The sequence below is a fragment of the Rhododendron vialii genome, chromosome 13a, assembly GCF_030253575.1.
Source record: "Rhododendron vialii isolate Sample 1 chromosome 13a, ASM3025357v1".
Lineage (NCBI taxonomy): Eukaryota > Viridiplantae > Streptophyta > Magnoliopsida > Ericales > Ericaceae > Rhododendron > Rhododendron vialii.
The window spans coordinates 33,532,011-33,554,295 of record NC_080569.1 but is presented as its reverse complement, the minus strand read 5'-3'; the positions used below and the strand labels follow the sequence as shown (position 1 = coordinate 33,554,295).

Sequence of the window (22,285 nt, the reverse complement as noted above, 5' to 3'; positions counted from 1 at the left end):
ATGCTGATACAACCTGCGCACGCCACTAAATAACTGGCGTACTTCAACTATCTGGTTTCACAGTCTTTGTTTGCAACCCACTGGGCTCTGGAAAGGACCAGCGCACACCCACACCCAAGACAAACCACGCAGTTAATATCAGCATATATATACAAACCACAGATAGTAAATGCCTTGAAGCCAAGAGAAGAAGCAGAAAACCCCATAAACAATGTGGGGACATGAAAAGAGACCAAGATTAAGCTAAATGCAAGGGCCAGCCACTGGATCCTGGTAACACTGCCGTACGCCAGTCTTAAGAGACCGTACGCCATTTTCACCATTTGGTCAGTGCTTGGCTTTGCATTATCTGGGTTCTGGAACATGACCGGAGAGATCCCAAAAGCCCTCCAAAGCAAATAAAAGCAAATATTGAATGCTACACCTAAACAGTTCTAGGATACGGAAAGCTGTAAAGCTGATTATTAGCACGCTAAGGTGATGACAGAAGTATAAGCAAGTAAAAATGGATGATCAATGATCCCCACGCCAGTAGTGTACATACTGTCGTTACCGGCGTACGGCATGATTGTATTAGCGTGCGCCATTTTTCATCTCACACGATTGTTATATTTTACCAGTTCAAGGCCAGGACTAGTATTGATTACTAGCCTGAACCTCACTGGTTCCCCTCAGGAGCCGAAAACAGAAAGAACCACAAAGGTGGTATACCTTTGGTTCGAGATTGATGGAAAGATTGGAGTTTTGAGCTTGAGGTTGAAGGAGGAGATAGGAAGATGGTTGAGTGACAGTGGGGTGTATGAGAGAATACTCCTTTCCTTTCTCTTTCAATGGAGGTGAAGAGAGAGCAAAAGGAGGAAGAAAAAGGCTTGGGTGCAAATGAATGCAAAGGGGGGGTATTTATAGAGGGGAGATGACTGGAGAGGGGGGGTAGTCAGCTGAGGTTAAGGGCTGGTTGAGTTAAGGAGAGGAGGCTCCCATGCATTAAATGCATGGGACTAGGTGATGGGGTGTGTAGGAGAGAGAGGGGGACGTCCCCTGCAGAAAACAATCATCAGGAGGCTTTTCACCGTACTGGGGCGGTTACAAAGTCCCGAGCACGTGACAGAAAAGTGGTGATTTGACTAGGCTTTGACCGGCGTACGCCATGTTTTGACATGCATGCGCAAGTGATAACTGAGTCAACGGTCGATGACCGACACGTGGCAGATCACTATCGCACGCCAAGAGAACACTGGCGTAAGCAAGTAGGGTTTTGCTGGGGCCATCTGGCTCGAAGGGTTTGAGGATGGAATCCGAAAGGGTTTTAATGAGAAATGTCCAAAGCTCAAAGCTCAAGACCTGCCATCGACCTCGGAACGTTCTCGACCTTTAACCATCATTAGGGCAACAAAAAGACCGTAAGATAGGTTTATCCGAATAGTTCAGAATAGGGTGTCTACAAGCACGCTTAACTGTGAAGTTCCTACTGTTCCTATGCGCTTTGGCCTGCCCTCACGGCTTTAAAAGGCCTTGTACAAGTAGGAGGGATCTTTTTCTTATAAACCATGACTAGCCCCCTTCCGTCCGGACGCTTCCTGCAGTACCACCGGCCACCGGAAAGCGGGGTGTCACAGAAACACTCACTTATATCATCTAAAATTAAACCAAGCATGAAGAGAACCATGTCTAAGTTTATTTATTTAATATTTACTTAATGTGAAATGTGTTATTTTAAATACTTTGAATTTTATGAGCCTTCGGATTTTTTATTTTTTATTTTTTATTTTTAATATAGTTGTGCAGGTGCATGTGTAGGCATTTACTTGACCGTGTTCAAATTCATTGGTCCTGTGATCAAGTGTGTCGGGAGACTCCCATGTGTTGTGTAATTAGTGTTAGAAATTTTTAGAGCTAATTACTTGTTTAAGTGTTAGTTGAGGGGCTCTAGTGCAAGAAGTTATAACATGCAAGTATTAGGTCATGATCTAGAGACTTGAAGGGGAAGGGTGTAATTCTTTTACACCTTAAACCATTTGCCCGAGAGAACTATTGTTCTCTATTTCATTTTTTTTCCATTTCCAGTGCCGGTCTCTCTTTCTCTCTCTCAAACTCCCATAGCCAAATCATCTTCCGTCTTCTTTTGCTTGGGTATTTTGTGTCTACATCAAGAAACTTGGAAGGATCTAGGGATTTCAAGCTTGTAGGATTTTTTTCATCACCATCTCACTCATCTCTCTTGTGTGCTAGCATTTGAGGTAAGGTTTTCTACTAGATACCTTAAAAATGCAAGTATTGTGTTTGAGAATTGATTATTTTCATGCAATTAAGTCGTAAGTTGATCTATGGAAGAAAGGTCCTAATTTGAGTGGTTGTGTAAATTTCATATTTTTAGTTGTATATTGAAATTGATGGATCTAGTGTTTGATTGGGTGTGAAGAGAATATTATGCCTAGGGAATTTGTGGTGTCAAATATTGGCTCATGTGTATTTGGATTGATAATGGATATACTAGTTTAGGGTACTTGGATTAATTGTTTGCATTTTGTGAATAGCACATTATTTTTTTGTATTTGATATGGATTATCTCTTGTTGACCTAATTGATGAATCTTTTTGAGGGGTGGGGTAAAAAAAGTATAGACACTTGTATATCTATGTTTAGTGCTTCTTGGATTTGAAAGTAAGGATTAAGATTTATGTTGATACAAGTTGTTTTTACCTATTGGAAGTGATACTTGTTATTTGGGCTAGTGGGCCATGTATTTGCGGTTGACTTGGCCATTTTATGCTCGTTGTGTAGCCAGAAACATATGGATAATGAGTTATCTGTCGGTGTATAGTCCGTAAACCCGCACGGGATAAGGTGCCCCATAGGCCTTTGGGTTAGTAGCCCATAAATTTGGATGATTTAGGGACCTGATCAGTCACCTAGGATTGGTACACAACTGTGATAACTTGACCTTGGTTTTATGTGCTCTTAGTTTCTTGCACTTAGTTTAATGTGTTGACTTATTTAATGTTTGAAGAGTTCTGGTTTCATCTTTTCGAGCTTAATTATATTCATTAAGAATTGTGTCTAGCTTGCATGAAATTCAAGTTTAAAAAAAAAAGGGAATTTGGGCATGAGCATTCATACTTTCAAACATGTCACTTGCATCTTTTAGTTTCTAGTAGAGTATGTGTGGGCGGTCGTGCTCACCCCTACCTTATAGGTTCGAAGGGCAAGGACACGCTTTGATGGACACGGTGATGGAGATATCTTTTGTGCTTTGGCGAGTCAATCTACGTGATATTTTGTTGGGTCTTGAAGGCTATCTTTTGACTACATATATATGTTTTTGACTTTGAGAATGTAAAGATATAGTCAGTCTCAAATGAGGGAGTCCACATTTTAGTTAAAATGCGGACCTCCTCATTTCTCCCATTTCCCGATCAAATTTTGATGATCCGAGCCGCTCAATGTGTTCAGAACGTGATTTTAAGGGTACAAGCAAGAAATCGGCAAAAAAAATGACCGGGAAGTGCTTCATTCGAGTAGTTTTTGTTTGAACCGTTCGATAAAAAATAAACAAAAATTGCTCGGATGAAGCCCTCCCCGATCATTATTTTTGTTGATTTCTCGCGGGTACCCTTAAAATCACCTTCTGAACACATTGAGCGGCTCAGATCATCGAAATTCGATCGGGAAAGGGAGGTCCGCATTTTATTAAAATAAGGTGGTCCTCATAAGAGCGGGACTCTGTAAAGATAAATGTTAAATTCTCCTCTAGAAATGCTTTGTTATGTCTTTTAGGCAAAGAAGGAAAACTTGTATCTCCTTTTGTAATTGGAGTTGTATGGTTTAAGTGGTGTTTTGGTGCCTTGGTAGCGAATCAAAAAAAAAATATTTGAAATATTTGAAAGTGGATAGCTTGTCATGCTTCTTTTAATTTCGTTAGACTTATAATTCATTGCATGTTAGAGTGAAAAGAAAATTGTTTTTAGTTACTTGGCAAAATTATCTATTTTATTGAGGTTAAAATCACTTTGCTGAATTATTATAAAGCGGGGCGCGACAAAGCGTATTAACACCCGCAAGTTCAATAGAACAAACTCAATAACCAAAAAATCTCAATTAAGGTGTGATAAATGCCCGAAAAGCTCTGTAGTCTGTCTAACACTCATATCAAAAACTCTGTCTAACTTCCTAAGATTTCACAGAGAATTGATCACAACTATGGGCCTTGAAATTTTGAGTTCAACCGTGGAAGATTGGTGATAAAACAATTAAGACTTACCGGTTCAGGCACATCAGGAATACCCAGGCGAGTTTGCTCATTTGCAAGGAGGTGAACTACATGTTCCCGCTGGTTAGAAACATTGTCTTTCTGCTCAAAATGAAATAAAAGTAACAATTAGTGCTACACTGCTACAAGATCAAATCATCGAAAACTCGTACAGTATAACAAATTATTGTAATGTTTGATGTCTCTGCATTGAGCAGCAGGGCAGAAACTACAAGGATCCAAGAGAGGCTGCAAAATAGTCAACAATAAAATGTGGGGAGAGAGAGAACATGAGAACTGAAAGGAGAATGTGCTGAGTTTTTAGAGGAAACAGAGGGAACAAGCTATAATTTTCATTTCCATTTGTTAAGCAGTTAGGTCCTCTAAAAGGGCAGAAAACATAAAGGAGAATACCACCTGGGGTGAAATAAATTTTTGAAGATGTCTCACAAAAGTGATTTCCAATATTGTCCTAGTTAAAAACCATAGGTTAACAATCTAGTAAAATCACTCAAACTCAACCACCCACTCGCACACCAAAAAAAAAAAAACAAACCCACATATTTACACTTGGCACCCAACCCCTAGTGCAAAAGAAAAGGGCTTGTAGAAGAGAATGGCGGCAGGCTAATTGTTTGACAAGTGAATCTGAAGTTCTTCTGCCACAGATAGAGATAACCTTCAAAATAAATAATCTTTAAGGGGGAAGAGAAAAAACATTCGCGAGTTCCTAAAGAAAGAGAAAAAGTGATGGGAACTATACAAGCAGCTTTAAACGACACTTAACGAAAACTGTACATTTTACGAGCTCGGAAGGGAAAAAGCTGGCTATGTCATGAACCATAGTGAAATGTGTGCCAGATATGTGTTGAAGTGTATTACAACTGAAACAATTTCAAACGTAGTCAAACCCAAACAAGGAGTCCAATACAAACCTGAAATCCAAAAACATACTGCAGAAGGTCAAGCATATCAGCATTCCTTTTAGCAGGTATAGGTAAATTCTCCGGCAATTTTGGTAGGCCTCTGAAGTACTTCAAAGCGGAAACTGAAGCTTGAACCTGAAGATAAATTCAACTGGGAAAGGGTTGCCACCAAAAATGATACAAGTGCCTGAAATGAGTCAAACAAGACCACTCACCTCAGGCAAAGACACAATGGCATTTGTAGTAGTGGGGGTGTCCAATGGAATAATGTTATAAGCAATAAGGTCTTCCGTCATAGCTGCATCTGATTCGATTACGCGTTTCAGCTTTAAAAGAAAACAAAAAAGATGCAAATGTTAGGAATCCCTTTCAAAAAAAATCTGATTACAGCAACTAATTCTGGTCAAAGGGAAACGACTAGTACAATGAACTACCCCAATAGTTATCAAAAGCAGAAGGGGAACAGTTGTAAAATCTTATAAGAAGCTCATCTCATCTTCATTATTGAACTGCAACTGCTTTTACTGCACAGGTTGCAAAGAGTGCAAAGTGATCCCTCACAACAACTATGAGGGGCCATGGTTCGTGAAATTCAGGCAACACACTCAAAGTTACTATATCTCCTCACGATAGAGATCATTGACACAATGAACAAAGTGTCCGGGTGTTTTTTGCCTTCTCACAGGATTCAGTGCAATTAATTTAGATTCTTCTGGTGTTTCACGAATGAAACATATTACAATTGTAGAATTGCTAACCCACATTCCGTAATCCTCTCCGTACCCAAGTTAGTGCATGTTTTGATGCAGTAAGATCAACAAAGTTACAGATTAAGAGGCTGTAACAACCAAAAATTGGACAAAAGCAAGTGAACCCAATTCGAAACAACTAGAATGGTACACAATCAAGTTTCCAGGGTTAGAGAGATTGTCTTATGATTACTCAAGTGCTGTCTGTTACTCATATAAAAAAAAACACTTTGTTGTCAGTTGGCCCAACTTAATGCTTAGAATTGAAACCATTAACTAGATGCACTTCATAGGAACATACATGTCACTTGAAAATAATCATCAAAACTCATGTTCCTCTCCAACCAAATCTCACAATTACTCAAGTGTTCTCTGTTACTCATATAAAATAAACACTTTGTTGTCAGTTGGCCCAACTTAATGCTTAGAATTGAAACCATTAATTAGAAAAGCATTATGTATGCACTTAGTAGGAACATACATGTCACTTGAAAATAATCATCAAAACTCATGCTCCTCTCCAACCAAATCTCACAACATACATCACAAAGCCAGCAAAATTGTGCCTAATGGTACCAAAGCCCCTACAATGTTTTTTTATCAGCAACAAATGCACCAAAAGCCCCTATAACATCTGATTACAAGAGCTAGGAGCCATCCAAACACAGTATGCCCCAGATGGAGGGGTTCTCATGTAGTCTTCGCCCTCAGCACACCACTGCCATAAGTGATGCCATCATCACCGCCACCTTAACACCACACCAACAAATCACCAGTCCGCGACCCCAGTAAACTTAGAAAAGTAATAAATCACAAACTCCAGCTTCTTGTGCATATAAAGCAGCCTGAATAATTCAAGCATAAATTTAGTGCATACTAAATCTTTATTCACAATCTTTGCTGGTCAAAAAATTCAGCATTTGATTTCTACGTAAATCATTCAATTGAGTGCAACAAAACAGCAACTCAGGAAGTGTGATAATCTGGTTAGAATTTTATCACATTTTCATATCTTAAAAGCAAAGGGTACTTGGTAATTCAGGATTTACAGGACATAGCCTGCAGGTAAACTCATAGGCCATCACACGGAACAAACTCTTGTTTTAGATCACTTCTTAACTTTGGAGTTGACACCTCACTTTCCTCAGGCAAGGATGCATTTCGCTCGGCGGCGAAGCCAAAGCGATTTATACTATGAAAACAAATGTTAGAGCTGGTTGCATTTTAACTTCTCTAAGAATTGAACTCTTCAGGAACTCTTCCACAACAAGGAATCTCAGTTCAAACAAGCTTCTCAGATTGCACAAACTATGGAGCCTCCTCACACTCACGAAGACACTATCACTGCGAAGGGCAAAAGACACTATCACTGCAAAGGGCAAAGACACATGGCGACGGTAGCCCTCTTTCTCTATGATGAAATCAGATCGAAGTGGGCATGTCAATTTTGTTTTGTGTTCTCCGTCTTTTCTTTAGTTCTCACATATATGTATATACATGTGTTTCCCCGCCTTCTCCCACTATACGCTCTCTAATTCTAGAAGCTCAAACAGTATCACCAACCTAAGTGGAAAATGCCAAAAACCAAGAAGTCCCACCCAAACCGCGTATCAACCCTAAGGATTTGACTCAGTCGATTTTGAACATTAAAGTCAGTCAACAGTGGCTGAATAGAGGGAAAACGGACTGATTAGGTTCAAGTGACGGGTTGATGGTAAACCTGGCCCTGTCTGACCGTGAGCATCCCCCAAAGTCTTTGTTAATCCATGTAAGTCTTCCAATTAGATACTGTATGATTGGGAGACTTGTCAAGATCCCAAAGATCTGCCATGATCATACGAAACAACTGTAACACTGGCTGTGTTGCACAAGAACATTCCAACCACTCAACATTAGAGCCTCAGACAGTACTAACACCTAAGGCCTTTTCATGAACACGTCTAAAACCCAAGAAACCCTATAGTTTTGCATCCTTTCAACCAAAGTGGAAATAAAATCAGCCTCTGTACTGACTAATTAGTGGTTCCAGTTCCAGAAGATGTGTTTGGGCTAAATACTAGTATGATAGTGTTCATCCAGCATCATGCTTCTATCCCCTCAAATATTTTTCATCAATGTCCAGCAGAAATGCAAAAACAATGGAATGCACCTCACGCCAATGGGTATACATATCTATGACCGTGTCCATGAAATGCTAGTAGTTCAAGAAGCCAATAATCACAACAACATAGAATATCCTCACCAACATAGGGCTACATCTCTGCCACCAATGCCTGGATTTAGACTTTTACCTGAAAACACTTTCCAAAGTTCATTATATTGCTTTCCAACTATCACTTAATCGTCTAGAACACCAGGTTTACACATCTCAATTAACCTCTGAGGGATTTGTGCACTTTACGTTGTTATAAACAGATTTTTCACACTTGCCAACAGGCATATAATAAGTTAACACATGGATGTTGAATGAATAACATCGTAATTTAAGCAAAAAAAAAAATGCGGGTTAGAAAAGGAACACTTGAGAATAAGAGATCAAACCTCATCCGGAATTAAACTTTCTGCATCTTCAGGAGATACCTCCCTAGTCAGCTCCACCAGTACCGTCCCTAAAACTTTTAGTGTTGCAAAAACTCTTTTCCGCTTCACAGTTTTACGCTCCAACCTGGCTTGACAAAGTCAACTCACCAATATGAGAAAACCCAAAAAAAAAAATCGTGAAGTGCAGCAAGTCCTCTGCTGTACAAAGTCGTATTACTCTGTACAATAAAAAACAACTTCCTTTTTCTCTCTTTGTCCGCATTGATGAATTGAAAGAACTTAGGAAACAGCGTAGACCAAAATCATATGGAGCAGTAATCAAAGGCAACGTTTTAAAAACCCCAGACGACTGGTTCAACGGCTGAACAGTCAACCAACCCTTACTCCGGTCCGGCCTAACCAAAGAACCACTTTGTATCCAAAACCGGTCTCTGATGTGAAAACCGTTCAAATTTAACGGTTGAACCGCCCAACCAGAAGAACCAGAGACGGGTTAATCAACCCGGAAAGAAATCTTGGTCTTAAAACACACGCCTCTTTATTGCCAACATTGAATTGCCATGGCTGGCACATGAAGATAAAAACGGCATGAGACCACCAGAATGGCCAAACTAAGCATTGCTTACTGACTTAACACATTTAAAACGTTTTACATAGAGTCAAGAGGTGCCTGAGTTCTGCAAATACTTGGGATATTCCACAAATGAACTAATAAAAAAGATCACGAAAAGTTCCAGAAAAAATTAATCAAATTGATAGTTTATACAGATAAGGTTGTGACATAAAACACGGCTAACTGTACCATTAACAAAATTCTCTGTTTCCCTGAGTCTTGTTGCATCTCTAATAAGGGAAAAGAATCCGTGAATAAAAACACAACTTAGCATCAGCATCAAAGCTCTAGTAGCAATTAGCAGGAATAAAACAATAAAAAGTACTGCCGATTGAACTGAAACCTTTCGTATAACAAACTCAAACTTATTATCCAAGAAACATGCCCTTGATCCCTGCACTATTTAGAAAGGACGGATGATAAAAAATTCAGTAGACATTTATCTCCTTTAGTTACCTTTACATTACAAAATAACATTTGGCCCTAACTCGGAATGTTCGACATCCAGTATAACTACGTCATCAGAGACCATCGGGCAGAGAAGCGGAAGGCAACCAAATTAACTTCCATGGATTTGAAAAGATAGAAGCGGAGACAATAAGAGAAGGTGAAGCGCCAACTTTACGAGTGTTCTGCAATTCCGTTCACTGACTATGCGTGTTTTGCTTCTTCGTTGAAAAGAAAAATGTATGACTACTTACCCAAAAACAAATGAAGAAAACAATAGTAAGATAACCTTGGCACGAAAGCCCTCCTCATAACTTAACCCTCCACGTGTCTTTAGTAATTAAAACACCTTGACCTTGCTACCCAATGCAAGAACCATGCACAGAATGGTAACAGTACACCAAAATGTTTCAGCAGGGACCACACAATCAAGCAACACATAAGGACTCAAAACAGGGAAACTTCAATAATAAGGGAAACTACAGAGCTTGCAAAGCAAGAGAGAGAGAAGACCAGAGAAAACATTTAAAACACACAGCAAAAGTGGAAAATATGACAAAATGTCGGGAAGGAAAGCACTAGTTGAATCTTCTTAAAAACATAAGACTGATTGCAAAGTTCAGAAACATACTCTCCAAGGTTACCGCTGAAAACACCAGACTCTCTCAGCTGCATTTCCTCCTCTCGTAACTCGTCTACGTTATTCTTCTCTCTATAGTGTTTATAAAACTCTTTTAAGCGGGCAATGTCCTGGCTTCTGTCTATGGTTCCACCCTCTCTCTTAGCAAGCTTTTGCTGGTAAATTCTCAAGAGTACGCAAAAGCAAGTTATATTAACACAGATATCTCATGTAAAAATAGAACAGGAATTCACTGAAGTCACTAGATAGTTTACATCAACTACAAAAAGAGGGGAAAACAACAGAGTTCGATGCAGCATAGATATCCAACATAAATCAAGTCCAAAGTCCAAACGCAAATGCAATATACACCATTTTAAATAGAACCATAGTGACAAACTTCTCATACCATATGGTAACTTCTAGTGCGAAGAGGTGTCCAGAACAGTTACAACTTACATAGTTACATGTACCAACAAATCTCCATAAAACTAGAGTCCCCGGAGTGATAGTCAGTATGTTTGCACCAGCAAGCTTATCAACATATGCCTCAAAAGCCAGTTGACAATGTAGGGAAGATTGCTATCTCTCATACACATTTTAATTGGAAAACAGAAATGCATGCACCACTACACTGCTTCTATTTATGACGACATAATTTGCATATTTAGATTCTCAAGGGCCCAATCATCTGGTCAATTAAGACTTACCTTTATAACTGACATCAAGCCAGTCTTGAACTGTAAAACACCTCTTCCCTCGCTATTAGGATCCAAATTTTGAGACAAGGAATAAGCATGCTCACATACTGCAGAAGAATCAACAAAAGAGCACATTTCAGAACTCAATACCCCGAAACACAAAGGCAACATTGACTGAAATGAAAGTTGCCCCGGAAATTGTCAATCATTGAAATTATACATGTTAAGCTAACCAGATCCAAAAATTAGCAGAATAAGGTGTCACTAATGAGCGTCAACATCTAATTTGCCAATTAACTTCAAGAATTTCAAACCAAAAATAAAGCAAACAAGCTAATAGAAACCCAGTGACCAAATTTTCATTTTTCCTGCAGAGCCAATAATGAGCGTCAACATGTCAATTAACTTCATGCATTCATACCACAAATGAAGCAACAAGAGTTAAAAGCAACCTGCAGTAATTGAATTTTAATCTTAAGAACTTCTACAGCGGTGCATACAAACAAAATATGGAAAAGAATGTGTTACATAGAAAATTTTGGACCTCACATAGTGTTCTACATTTTTATCCCAGCATACTGACAAGTTTTAGTGTGTTTATTATTCAGCAGTAAACTCCAATCTAGGTTTGGCTGAAAAAAAATTGGCTTGGATGTTTCATCCAGGTAAGGAAAATCCAGAACGGAGCACCTAGGTCGGATAGAAAGTGCTACATAAAATAAGAGGATAAAAGATAGTAGAAGAAGAGAGATCAGGAAAAATTGAAATCCCTATTTGTCAACTCTCCACGGTTGTTAGGCAATTTCACCCAACAAGAACAAAACCTCACATATCCACAAGTAAATGGCAGCATAATATTTCTCAAATTACCATCCACATAGGTCTATATATCACATCACATGGATATAAGGGCTAGTGTCCAAGAGAATTTGGAGACTAACTTGTCATCAATTATTGGCACCCAAGCAATCAATCCATAGACAACAGCCCACGCTGGAAACTAATTATTGGTTGTCAAGAAACTTCGGTCATTCACAATCTCGAAAAGAAACTGTAAGAGCACTTTAAAGGGTTCAACTTTAAACCCCTTAGTTGGTGGTTCTACAGATTTTTTCAGCAATTAGTTCCACGATTCAATAGCTAATCACCTTTACCACATGGACTGTTCTAAATGTATGAAGGACCAGTATCAGGCATTCAACACAAGGGCTAGGGAATGAGAGATGTGCCCAATATGTCTAGTTGGACGTCCATCCTAGCAATTCAAGTTTATGAGTTTACCATGTAAGTTTACATAAAAATCCGAGATTATATATGAAATAGTTATGGCACCTAGTAAACACCACATCGTCCTAGAAAGTACAATGATTACATTAAAAATACAAGTTTTCGTCATGTCTCAGTATCCTTGGATATGGGAGTTAGATTAATCCACCACTTAGATAGTGCCTGCACTAGTACCCGATTCCATACAACATGGCTGATTACATATCATATAGCTAATCAATCATTAATCAACTTTCTAAATCAAAGCCATTTGCTACTTACTTCTATTTAGTAAACCAAAACAACCAAAGCATCATTGTATGCCTTTTAGTACTCAACAAAAACTTATTTTGTGGAATATAAGGCAATTGCTCTCACCTTTTATCCGTTATCATAGTGCCATAATCCTTGGCATCCAACATGGTGGTTTGCGAAATAAGTTTTACCCTTGCGATAGAAGGAGATTTAAATGGTCACATTATGTTGGAAAAGAGGAGTGCAAGAGCCAAGAAAACATGACCTTGCAGCTATCTTTTAGCTAAAAAAAAAACTCATATCCACTTGCTACTAATTTTTTGCATCATACCCACTTTTTATATACAAGCAACGAGAAATTTATTGAAGATCAATGTAGTTGTATGGTTGCTTTCTCGATGTTTCCTTGCATTTTAGATATTTAGAGGTTCTAAAAATGGAGGACACAAATCCAGAAAATATTTCTAAAGAGATTCGATTTCGAACTATTACATGCATTACGACATTAAGATTTCCAAGGTTTAGCCAAGGCACCACCAAAGCATGTGGAAAGTGAATCAAATATACCCCTAGAGCCTCCAGTACCGGGGTTCATTCTCTGGGGAACAAGGTTCATAATCATAGTTTACACACTTTTGTATTGTCTCCCATATAAAGGCTTTAAAATCTTCCCGAAACAGTCACTCATGCATACTACCCTCCAATCAATCAAAAGACCAACAGGGGTGAATAAGAAATGTCAAACCGTCAGAGAGAGAGAGAGAGAGGAAGCATACAGATTCTAGAGACATTTGGGTCCTCATCTTGAATTTCATCTGCAGCTCTTAAAATTGCATCTATGTCCCTATTTTGAGCAAGCGAAGAGGGAACATTCCCAGCAATGCCAGTAACAGGCCGCCCATAAGCATCAGTCCCCGTCCTTTCCCTCCGTAGCGCAGCCCGTACCAACCGCTCCCACAAATCCTCCGCCCGCGACATATCTCCCATGCAAAATAGGAAACACAAGTTTTAAGGATCAATTACTCAGCTTATCACACTGACAAGAATACCGTTAATTGCAAACAGTTAGCAACATTGAGCAGCAAAACAAAACCAAACAAACAAACAAGCTCCATAACCAAGTCTAAACAATTAAAACTCAAACATAAGGAATTACCAACATTAAACTCCTACAAACAAACCAAGAGCATTCAACATTAAACTCCTTCAAGGACTTGCCAGTTTTATTCCTTACTGTTTATGAAAACACACACACATACACGCAGAGTTACGGCTTACCGGATCGGCGATCTCGCCGCGGAGAGGTGATTCTGGGTTATGGATCTCTCTCTCTCTCTCTCTCTCTCTCTCTCTCTCTCTCTCTCTCTCTCTCTCTCTCTCTCTCTACGTATAGAGAGATGAATGTGTATGTACGTATGGATGGAGAGGGGGAAATCTGTAAAAACCCTAGAAAGATGGTGGGGTTGAAGAATCAAATCTGTAAGCGAGAGAGCGCAAGAGAGGTTTGAATCTGCAAGCGAAAGCACGAATCTAGCGAATTGACTAATGGGAAAGAAAGTGGACCGGTTTTACCGGGTGGAGCCGGTGGCACACGCTGGAGTGGACGACGACCGGTGTTTCTATGACGCGGAGAAGGAACCTTTCTTATTGGCTTGATTTTCCGGACACGCCCCTCAACTATCACTTGATGTCGACTTTACCTCCTTATCTTGAAAACGAACCAAGTTGGACCCTCTAATGGTACTCCATCGAAGGTGTTGGGCTCAATGGGCTGGCTTACTTTGTGGAGCTCATTGTCAAGGAGCCTCATCACAACTCCGTCTAGGCATGTTCAAAAAGCAAGGAAAAAAGGGCATTTCCGGCCTACTAATGAATGGGTGAAGTGATACGGTCAATCTGTTTTTTGGGATCGACTCAATTCATTTTTAAGATGATGGGGTAAAAAGTTACACGGAGTGATAGTTGGAGGGTGTTTAAAAAAATAAAGCTTTTTTTTTTAGGGGGTAACTATTCGCAGCCCCCTATTTTCTCTCATATCCCGTTAAAAATTTACAACTAATTACAACATGACCCCTAATGTAAAATGACCTACTTACCCTTATACCTATACATGAAATGACTTATATGCCCTTATAACCAAAATTCCTAAATTATCCACTACCCCCTTCCCCTCAAAATCATCATTCACGTTTGAAAAGAAAAAAACACACACAAACCTCTTGTTATTCATTCTCGGCTTTCTACTGTTCATCTTCTCTTTTTCTCTCTCTCTAAATCATCACTCTTTTTTCCTCTCTCTCAAATTTTTCAATGGAGGAGGAGTAAGGACCAAATATTGTATCAATGGAAGGTCCTTCCATTGATCCATTTTTGACCCATTTGTAGGATTGGATTTTGAAATTGAATCAAATTCTATTGGCAATCATATGATGGCAGAGGAAAAGAAAGATATTGTGATGGACATTGTATTTTGGAAGCCGTGTGAGGAGGTAAGTTTTTCCATTTACAATGCCTCTGTTTTGTTGTTGTGGCGTCTGGGTTTTGTAAACCCAGTTTTTCGAGGGTTTTGTCGATGTTTCTAGTTCGAACAGAATGAACAGAATAAAGTAAGTAATTTCGATAGCTAACCACTGTAAAATATTACCATACTCGACAGTTAATTACCGAAATTGAGATATATTTTTAGCATCCAATTGCCGAAATATATGTTTATTATTTTTGTTGTATGCATTTCCGACATGTAGTTACCGAAATATAATATTGTTTTCAACAGCTAGTTACCGAAATGTATGTATGATTTTCCTATATAGTATTATGTTCAGCAGTTGTTTACTGAAGATTGAACATATTTTCGACATGTACTTACCGAAATATTAGCTTTTCTTCAATAGCTATTTACCGAAATGTATGTATATTTTCGGCAGTTGTTTATTGAAGTTTGAATATATTTTCGACGTGTAGTTACCGAAATATAGCTATTTTTTTTCAATAGTTATTTACCGAAATGTATATATGATTTCGTATATTGGTTCGACAGTTGGTTACCGAAATTTGAACATATTTTCGACGTGTAGTTACCGAAATATAATCTTGTTTTCAATAGCTACTTACCGAAATGTTATGTATAATTTTCGTATACATAGTTCGGCAGTTAGTTGCCGAATTTCTTATATATTTTTGACATATGGTTACCGAAAGTAATATTTATGTTCAACAGTTATATACCGAATTTTATGTATTTTCGACATTCATTTACCGAAACAGATCCGGAGAGGGGTAGAAAACTTGTTTTAATGGACTTTTGAATTTTTGATACTTTCTTCAGGGTGATGCTCAACGCACGGCAGCCACATAGGTCCAGTGACCATAGCACCAGAGTTTACGACGGAGAATGTGAGTGCGCACGGCAGCCACATAGGTCCAGTGGCCTTATATGATTTGGCACGGGAGTTTACAACGGAGAATGTGAGTGTTTTCAAACAGATGGATGATTCAATGGTTCTTTTGATCTTGTTTGTTTACTGCTATTAAATGTTTTTGTTGAATCATGTTTGTAGGTTTTTCTATCTGAAGATATGTTGAGAGATTGGATAACATCTACCGGTAAGGAAAATGAGTTTGTGATTATCATAAAGTCGTCAGAGAGAATGGCAAAGAATCGAAGGCCAAGGATGCGGTTTGCATGTGAACAGGGTGGAAAGTTTAGACCGTTTATCAACAAGGCAAAGGACAAAGGAGGTAATGTGAAGGAGAATGGCAAAGAAATGAAGGCAAAGAAGATAGCACGCGTCACAGAAACTAAGAAATGCGAATGCCCGTTTAAACTGAGATGTAAATGCCGAAACATGCTTTTTTTAGAAGAAACAGTTAGATGGGCTCTATAAGGCTATTGTGTTCCACGCATTTATTGTCTTGCTCATCTAAACAAATGCCCAAAAACAGCAAAGTGTCATCGATTACAAGAATCTTTTTTCCCAAATATGAGTGCCACAATTTACAAAAAATTGTGCCTATTACAGAAACAACAAGGTATGTCCTCGACGAAATCATGTGCCTCTTCCTCACGATGCACTTCGGCCTAGCCCTGGCCCCGATCTCGGCCCCCTCAAGTTCGAACTTGAGGCAGTGGACGCATAACATACACGTATATGAGTACCACAATTTACAAGTTATTCTTAAAACAGGAAGTTTTGTCGTCAATCTCCAATTACTAATAGCTACCTCAATTCGTCACAATAAAAAAATATTGAAAGCAATTTTAACATCTGCTTGCCAAAATAAGTATAACATGTCAGATACTGATTACTGAAAATGATAAACAATTTCGGTTTTTGGTTACCGAAAGCACATGTTAAAATGAAACCAAAAAAGAATTTTGTTTCACAAGTCACAACATTTGATCTCCAATAAAGCAAGAGGCACAACACTATTGCTGACAAACAGTTAATGCCTGAGACATAAACTTCCTCTATTCACACCCTTAAACTCCATTACCAGAAAAAATGTTAGCACAAAAAACTACTACTAACAAAGTTCTTTGTTTTTCTCCAGCTAAACATAGCCACTTCACTCAGATGCTTTCAACAAAATATTTTCAATACAGTTCTTATTTATCAATTTGGTGGATCATGCCCGCATCCATTATAAACAAACATCAAACATACTTCAATGTGGCTCAAACATACTTTAAAGAGGGAACGATACCCTCTTATCCCTCTTATCGATAAGTCATAACAAGGAATGCTACACATCAACTAGCATCAAACATTCATGATAAAAAGATCCGAGGTATGTGATAAAAAGATCAATTGGTTAAACATGAGACAATACGAAGGAAGATGGCAGAATTTGTCTATGACAAAGACTTAAGCTATTGTACATCTTGTTCCAAAGAAGGTCATGCAATGTCAAACTTCGTTCGAAAAATCAACTATTGAAAGGTGTTTACCTCAGAAGCCTCAAACTCGTCGTGGAGGACACCCCGGCCCCGGGCCCGACCTCGAACTCCACACGGTGAACGCATAATAACCTGCATATTATAACAATAATACAAATTTAGAAGTCCGAAAAGGCAACAAAAATTAAGAATGCCAATAAAACCTTGTGGAAATGGTAAATAACTGAACAAGCATAGTCTTAAAGCAACTACACAACGTGACACACAAAATAACAAGAACGAAAAAAGGAAGGCAATTAGGGTTGGGTCAGCTTGCTCTAGCTGCAGAACAAAAAACTCAGCACCCTTGGGAAAAAATATTAATCCTCCCAAAACAATCCTTAAGATATTAAATTCCATTTCATAGCAATGGATGACAATGAAAAATTATTATAGTAAAACAAGAAAAATGGCCGGCTACTACTAATTTTGGTACTCAATTAATGAGAAGGTTGCATCATTTTGATCATGAAAATATTGAGATATAAATGTTAGCTGGCTAACACTTGGCAATATGAGCAACCAAAACGAGACCAAGCATTTAAGAAGGTCAACAAATAAGATTTTTACCTTGAGTTGATCCTCGCCCAAGAGAAATGTTGAATCACATTATCCTCTAATTACAAAGGCCACACTCAACACTGATTAATGCAACAAAAAATGTTTCCCCACAGGCCTTTTAACTAAACATAAGACGTCATCGAGTGACAAAAAAACTGCTACTTACCAGCTAGCAAGTTTCTTATGAGTTATGAACAAGCAAAATCATAGGCTGAACTTTCATATGAACAAGCCATACCATCGGCTGAAGTCCATAACTTGCACCCATTCATGTGATAGTATTTCTGGCATTACCTTTGACAATTGCGTGAAAGCACAAACTTACGCTAGAGCCCCTTAGATTGGGCAGATTAGACATGAGATCAAATTAAGAATAGGCGAGGACCGCATTTCTGGCATCAAGATGCAACAACTAGTCGAGAGATTAATAATTCGTCAGGAATACAATACCAAAGGAATTTGATGTTAGTAATCCCCTTGCTAACCCACCATTAGTCTATTCGTCCTATTGAACTGCATATCCACACTATTAGTTCCCATCCAGCAGCCTGTATAGTTTAAAGTTATAATAATTAGTGAATGAACAAATGGATATTAGTCTATTAAATGACTACATAATAAGAGACTTACCAAATTAGGTTCGACACTAGATTCACAACCATTGGCAGTTAATGATTGTGGGTAATATGCAGATGAGTCTCGCCCAGTAAATGATTGTGGGTAATATGTAGATGAGTACCGCCCAGTGAATGATTGTGGGTGAACTATGCTCGAATCTGATTCATTCTCGTTGATGTTCTCCGTATTGTTTGATACTAATTCGGACATTTCGTTCGCGTATGACCAGGTAGTCTACAGTGGCCACATTTTCTTACCTTTGGGATAAAGTCCTTTGCCAAATTTTGGCTCCCCCCTTTACGCTTGATAATGACGGGATCGCCAATACCAAAATGCATAGATGTCCCCTCGATATTGCTCTCTTCTCCTGTCGCTTTTTGCTTGCTTTGAACATCTAACATATACAGCTCTCTCATTTTGAATGTCAACCTTGCGATTTCTTCTCTTGCCTCATCATATGCATTGGTTGAATGTGAAGCATAAAAAGTCATTTCGACACATGCAGTTGACAATGCACCATACCTTGTTGTTTGTGTTACCCATTCCGGCATTGATGTGCGGCCATGAAGAGAGGAGGACTTGGCCATTTTTGTCCACCTTTGTGAGATCAGATAAGAGGGAATTCCTCTCAAGTGCTCCATTTTCATTACCAAAATCATATGACAACAAGGGAATCCAATTGACTCAAATTTCAAGCAAGAGCGTTTCATGATGCCTTCATTTGGCTGATAGTATACTGACCACGTTGCATCCTCCTGTTGATATCGAGATAAGTAGTAAACCAGAAAATCTTCAATCTCAACTTTATCCACCCGAAACAATGATTGCTCTTTCTTAATTTCATCGCGAAATTTCTTGAGCCCGAGAAAATGTATCAGCTGCATGCTGTTCAATGCGTTTCATGGCTGTAGAAAGAATGGGAGTACTATTCTCACTCTCTACTTGTGCCTTAGCCTCATTATGTCGAAGTTTAGCAAGAGCCCTATCATATACTTGTACAAATTCAAAAAGTCGTAAACGTAGTTTTAGGAATCGATTCATAAATGCGTTCATTCCCTCAACACGTTGTGTGCTTTTCGCTCCTGCAAAAAAAAATACCTCGCAAGTACCCCTCAACCCATAGGTGCCGTTTTTTGTAAACCTCTATCGCCCAATTGTTTTCATGAAGATTATAGTTGTCCACAAGATTTGTCCATGCAATTTCAAACTCTTCTTCCGTTGGCATTGACATGCATTTTTCAAAGTCACACAGGAATTCGGGAACATGGACATTACTCACAGCATTCTTTTTCAGATGCCATTTGCATAAATGATGACGAGCATTAGGCAACACAGTTTTTATTGCTCTCCTCATGGCCTTATCTCCATCTGTCATTACTGACACTGACATTTTTTCATTGCCCATGGAATCAAGAAACTTTTCCAATACCCATGTATAAGTCTCAACAGTCTCGGCAGTCAACAATGCACACCCAAAAACTGCAGTTTGGAAGTGACTATTGACTCCAGCTAGTATCACAAAAGGCTTCCCATAAGCATTCGTTCGATAAATAGCATCAAATAGTAGCACGTCTCCAAAGCACAGGTAGTCTGTTAGAGATGTTGAATCTCTCCGAAACATATTATTTAACCGATTTTGCTCATCCACGTCATACTTGTAATAGAACAAGGGGTCATATTCTACTTTCGCACATAAATAGGCTAATGCACCTTCCGCGTCCCCATCCGCAACTTCTATTTTGCGTTGAGCTGTAAAATGATTATAAAGATCTTTTTGTGTGTATCCAACCTTGCCATATCCACCAGATTGTTGTGCGGCAAAATCCATAATATGACTTGTTTTAATACCAACTTTATGCATCGTATTGGCCGAGGCTTTATCAGGACTACGAACCTTCCTGTGAGAGCGGAGGAAGGGCACACCCATAGGCCCTATCAAGTTATGGTTGTGGAAGCTTACAAAGTTAGCAACCACGTATTTGTTTGACTTTCGATCTAATTTGAGATGAAATATAGCAGGACATCCAACTCTAGTTAGTGCTATCGGCTCTTTTGTTCGATCTTCTCTTTCCATATACTTAGCTTCTCGATATCCTTCTTTTGAGCAAACTCACTTCCTTGAAGTAACAATACCCTCATTGTCCTTGTGAATATTATCCTTTCGGACACTAAAGCCTTTCACTTTGGCATATGCATTATAGAATCTTTTTCCATCCTCATCCGAATCAAATGCCATTTCATAAACATCTTCTTCCGTTAATTCATCCAACCGATAATCGTCAAGTCCATCATCAACACCATATCCATCATAATCGCTATGTCCGTCATCATCACTAGTGCCATCACTAATGTCTATCACTACATTCTTCCCTTTCAAACTGTCATCTATCTCTCTGAATCTGGTAAAATACGACCACAATTAGTGGTAAGTACTTTCATATATAGTGGTAAAAATACAACACATTATGGAGATAATTCTAAATCTGCTCAAATACGATCATAGTTTATGGTAAGTATTTTCATATATTTTGGTAATCAACTGATATACATTATGGTTATTTTTATCTTGACAAATCAACAACAAACCAAAAACATAATCATTAACTTTTTGCTAAAAATAATAAATTATGTTCAATATCTAAGAATAACAACTAAATAAAGACTACAGAATGAGGATAAACTTACTTGGTCAAATTCTTCAATTTATTGTTCTTGAAAGTTAGAGAGGTTCTTCAATATTCATTTCCTGAGACAAGAAGGAATATGTGTGGAAAAGTAAAAAATCAGATAGATAAGTTTGAGGAGTTTAAGGTAGGTAGGGAGGAATTTCGTATCTTTAATGACATAATGTGGGGTAGGTAAGCATTTATTTCACAAATTTGACAATAAGTGAATCATTTTCAAAAGTAAGTAAAGCCTTTACATAAGGTAAGTACCAGCAAGAATTGTACACATATATCGTAAACAACCGAATATTGTGATGGTAACTAAATCCAGCCGGCGTGGTATCAATAGCCTGATTTTGTGGTAAGTATGACAACAATGACAGGTTGGTCGAAATTTATGTAACATAACTAATGCACCATAATGAGGGTAGTTAATATGGTAACTACCACAATAAATGTGATGTTAGTTAGTTCTACTTAATTTGTATTACCTTTTAATTAAAGCATAATACTTTAATGATTAATAAAACTAAATGACGTATTGAATGGATCATTAGAGATCGATAGTTAGTGGTTACTCTTACATTAGCCAATTGTATCAATCACTTATTGATTGCAACTAAGACTACTGTTAACTACTATTTCTACTAATAACATTGATCACTATTAACCTACATTAATCAATTCATTTTAGCCAAGTATATTAATACTCAATCATCACAATATCATCACTTATTGAATATGATCAATCAATTAAGCTTTCAGTCAAATGATTTTGACTACTATAGTAGATTATAGAGATTAATCGCTACCCTATCCCTAATTGAATAGTCTAATGTTAATTATAACTACTAATTGTTATAATATCACGTTAAACGATAGCTTACATCATTTCAAATAAATTATTTAAATTTAATTAGGATATTATTACAATTATATGGCTTATATTTATTATTTTTTAAAATTTGTTATAAGAAACATATAAACACAAAGTAAAATTTTAATAGAATATATTAACAACATTAATTGTAAGTTATTCAAAACAACAAATGAATAAATATTTTCTCAATAATATTTGTAAAGTACTTTTTAATTAAAAAAATATATTAACAACATGAATCTAAAATCAAGGCAATTTTTT

At 38.0% G+C, this 22,285-nt stretch overlaps 2 protein-coding genes across 7 annotated transcripts in view; both read right to left on the bottom strand.

Annotated features, from left to right (window-relative positions):
- The window catches only part of LOC131313740 (callose synthase 9), a 60,233-nt gene extending 46,328 nt beyond the window's left edge, over positions 1-13,905 (bottom strand). For 3 of the 6 annotated variants that reach the window (XR_009196295.1, XM_058342226.1, XM_058342230.1), the window contains exons 1-7: positions 13,140-13,364; positions 10,852-10,949; positions 10,154-10,317; positions 8,463-8,586; positions 5,388-5,498; positions 5,182-5,307; positions 4,259-4,348 (exon numbers count right to left, since the gene is read on the bottom strand). Coding sequence is in view for 5 of the 6 variants with exons in the window: in XM_058342226.1 (XP_058198209.1) it covers positions 4,259-4,348; positions 5,182-5,307; positions 5,388-5,498; positions 8,463-8,586; positions 10,154-10,317; positions 10,852-10,949; positions 13,140-13,350 (924 nt within the window). In the remaining variant the exon portion in view is untranslated. Of the gene's footprint in view, positions 1-4,258; positions 4,349-5,181; positions 5,308-5,387; positions 5,499-8,462; positions 8,587-10,153; positions 10,318-10,851; positions 10,950-13,139; positions 13,365-13,641 lie in introns of those variants that run through there. The other 3 variants (XM_058342229.1, XM_058342227.1, XM_058342228.1) reach the window with 3 other exon arrangements.
- Positions 13,906-19,416: 5,511 nt separating this feature from the next.
- On the bottom strand, positions 19,417-20,552 carry LOC131314144 (protein FAR1-RELATED SEQUENCE 5-like). The gene is made up of 2 exons (XM_058342634.1): positions 19,577-20,552; positions 19,417-19,460 (listed from the first exon to the last, which is right to left on the bottom strand). Exons 1-2 carry the CDS (start codon positions 20,550-20,552, stop codon positions 19,417-19,419), a joined length of 1,020 nt encoding a protein of 339 aa, XP_058198617.1.
- Positions 20,553-22,285: the final 1,733 nt, after the last annotated feature.

What these genes read in the sequence shown, in the direction of transcription:
- LOC131314144 (XM_058342634.1), bottom strand. Translation starts at nt 20,552, where the DNA reads ATGGAAAGAGAAGATCGAACAAAAGAGCCGATAGCACTAACTAGAGTT. An exon ending in GGTTGAGGGGTACTTGCGAG is followed by an intron (nt 19,461 to 19,576) that starts GTATTTTTTTTT and finishes AGTATATGATAG; the next exon opens with GGCTCTTGCTAAACTTCGAC.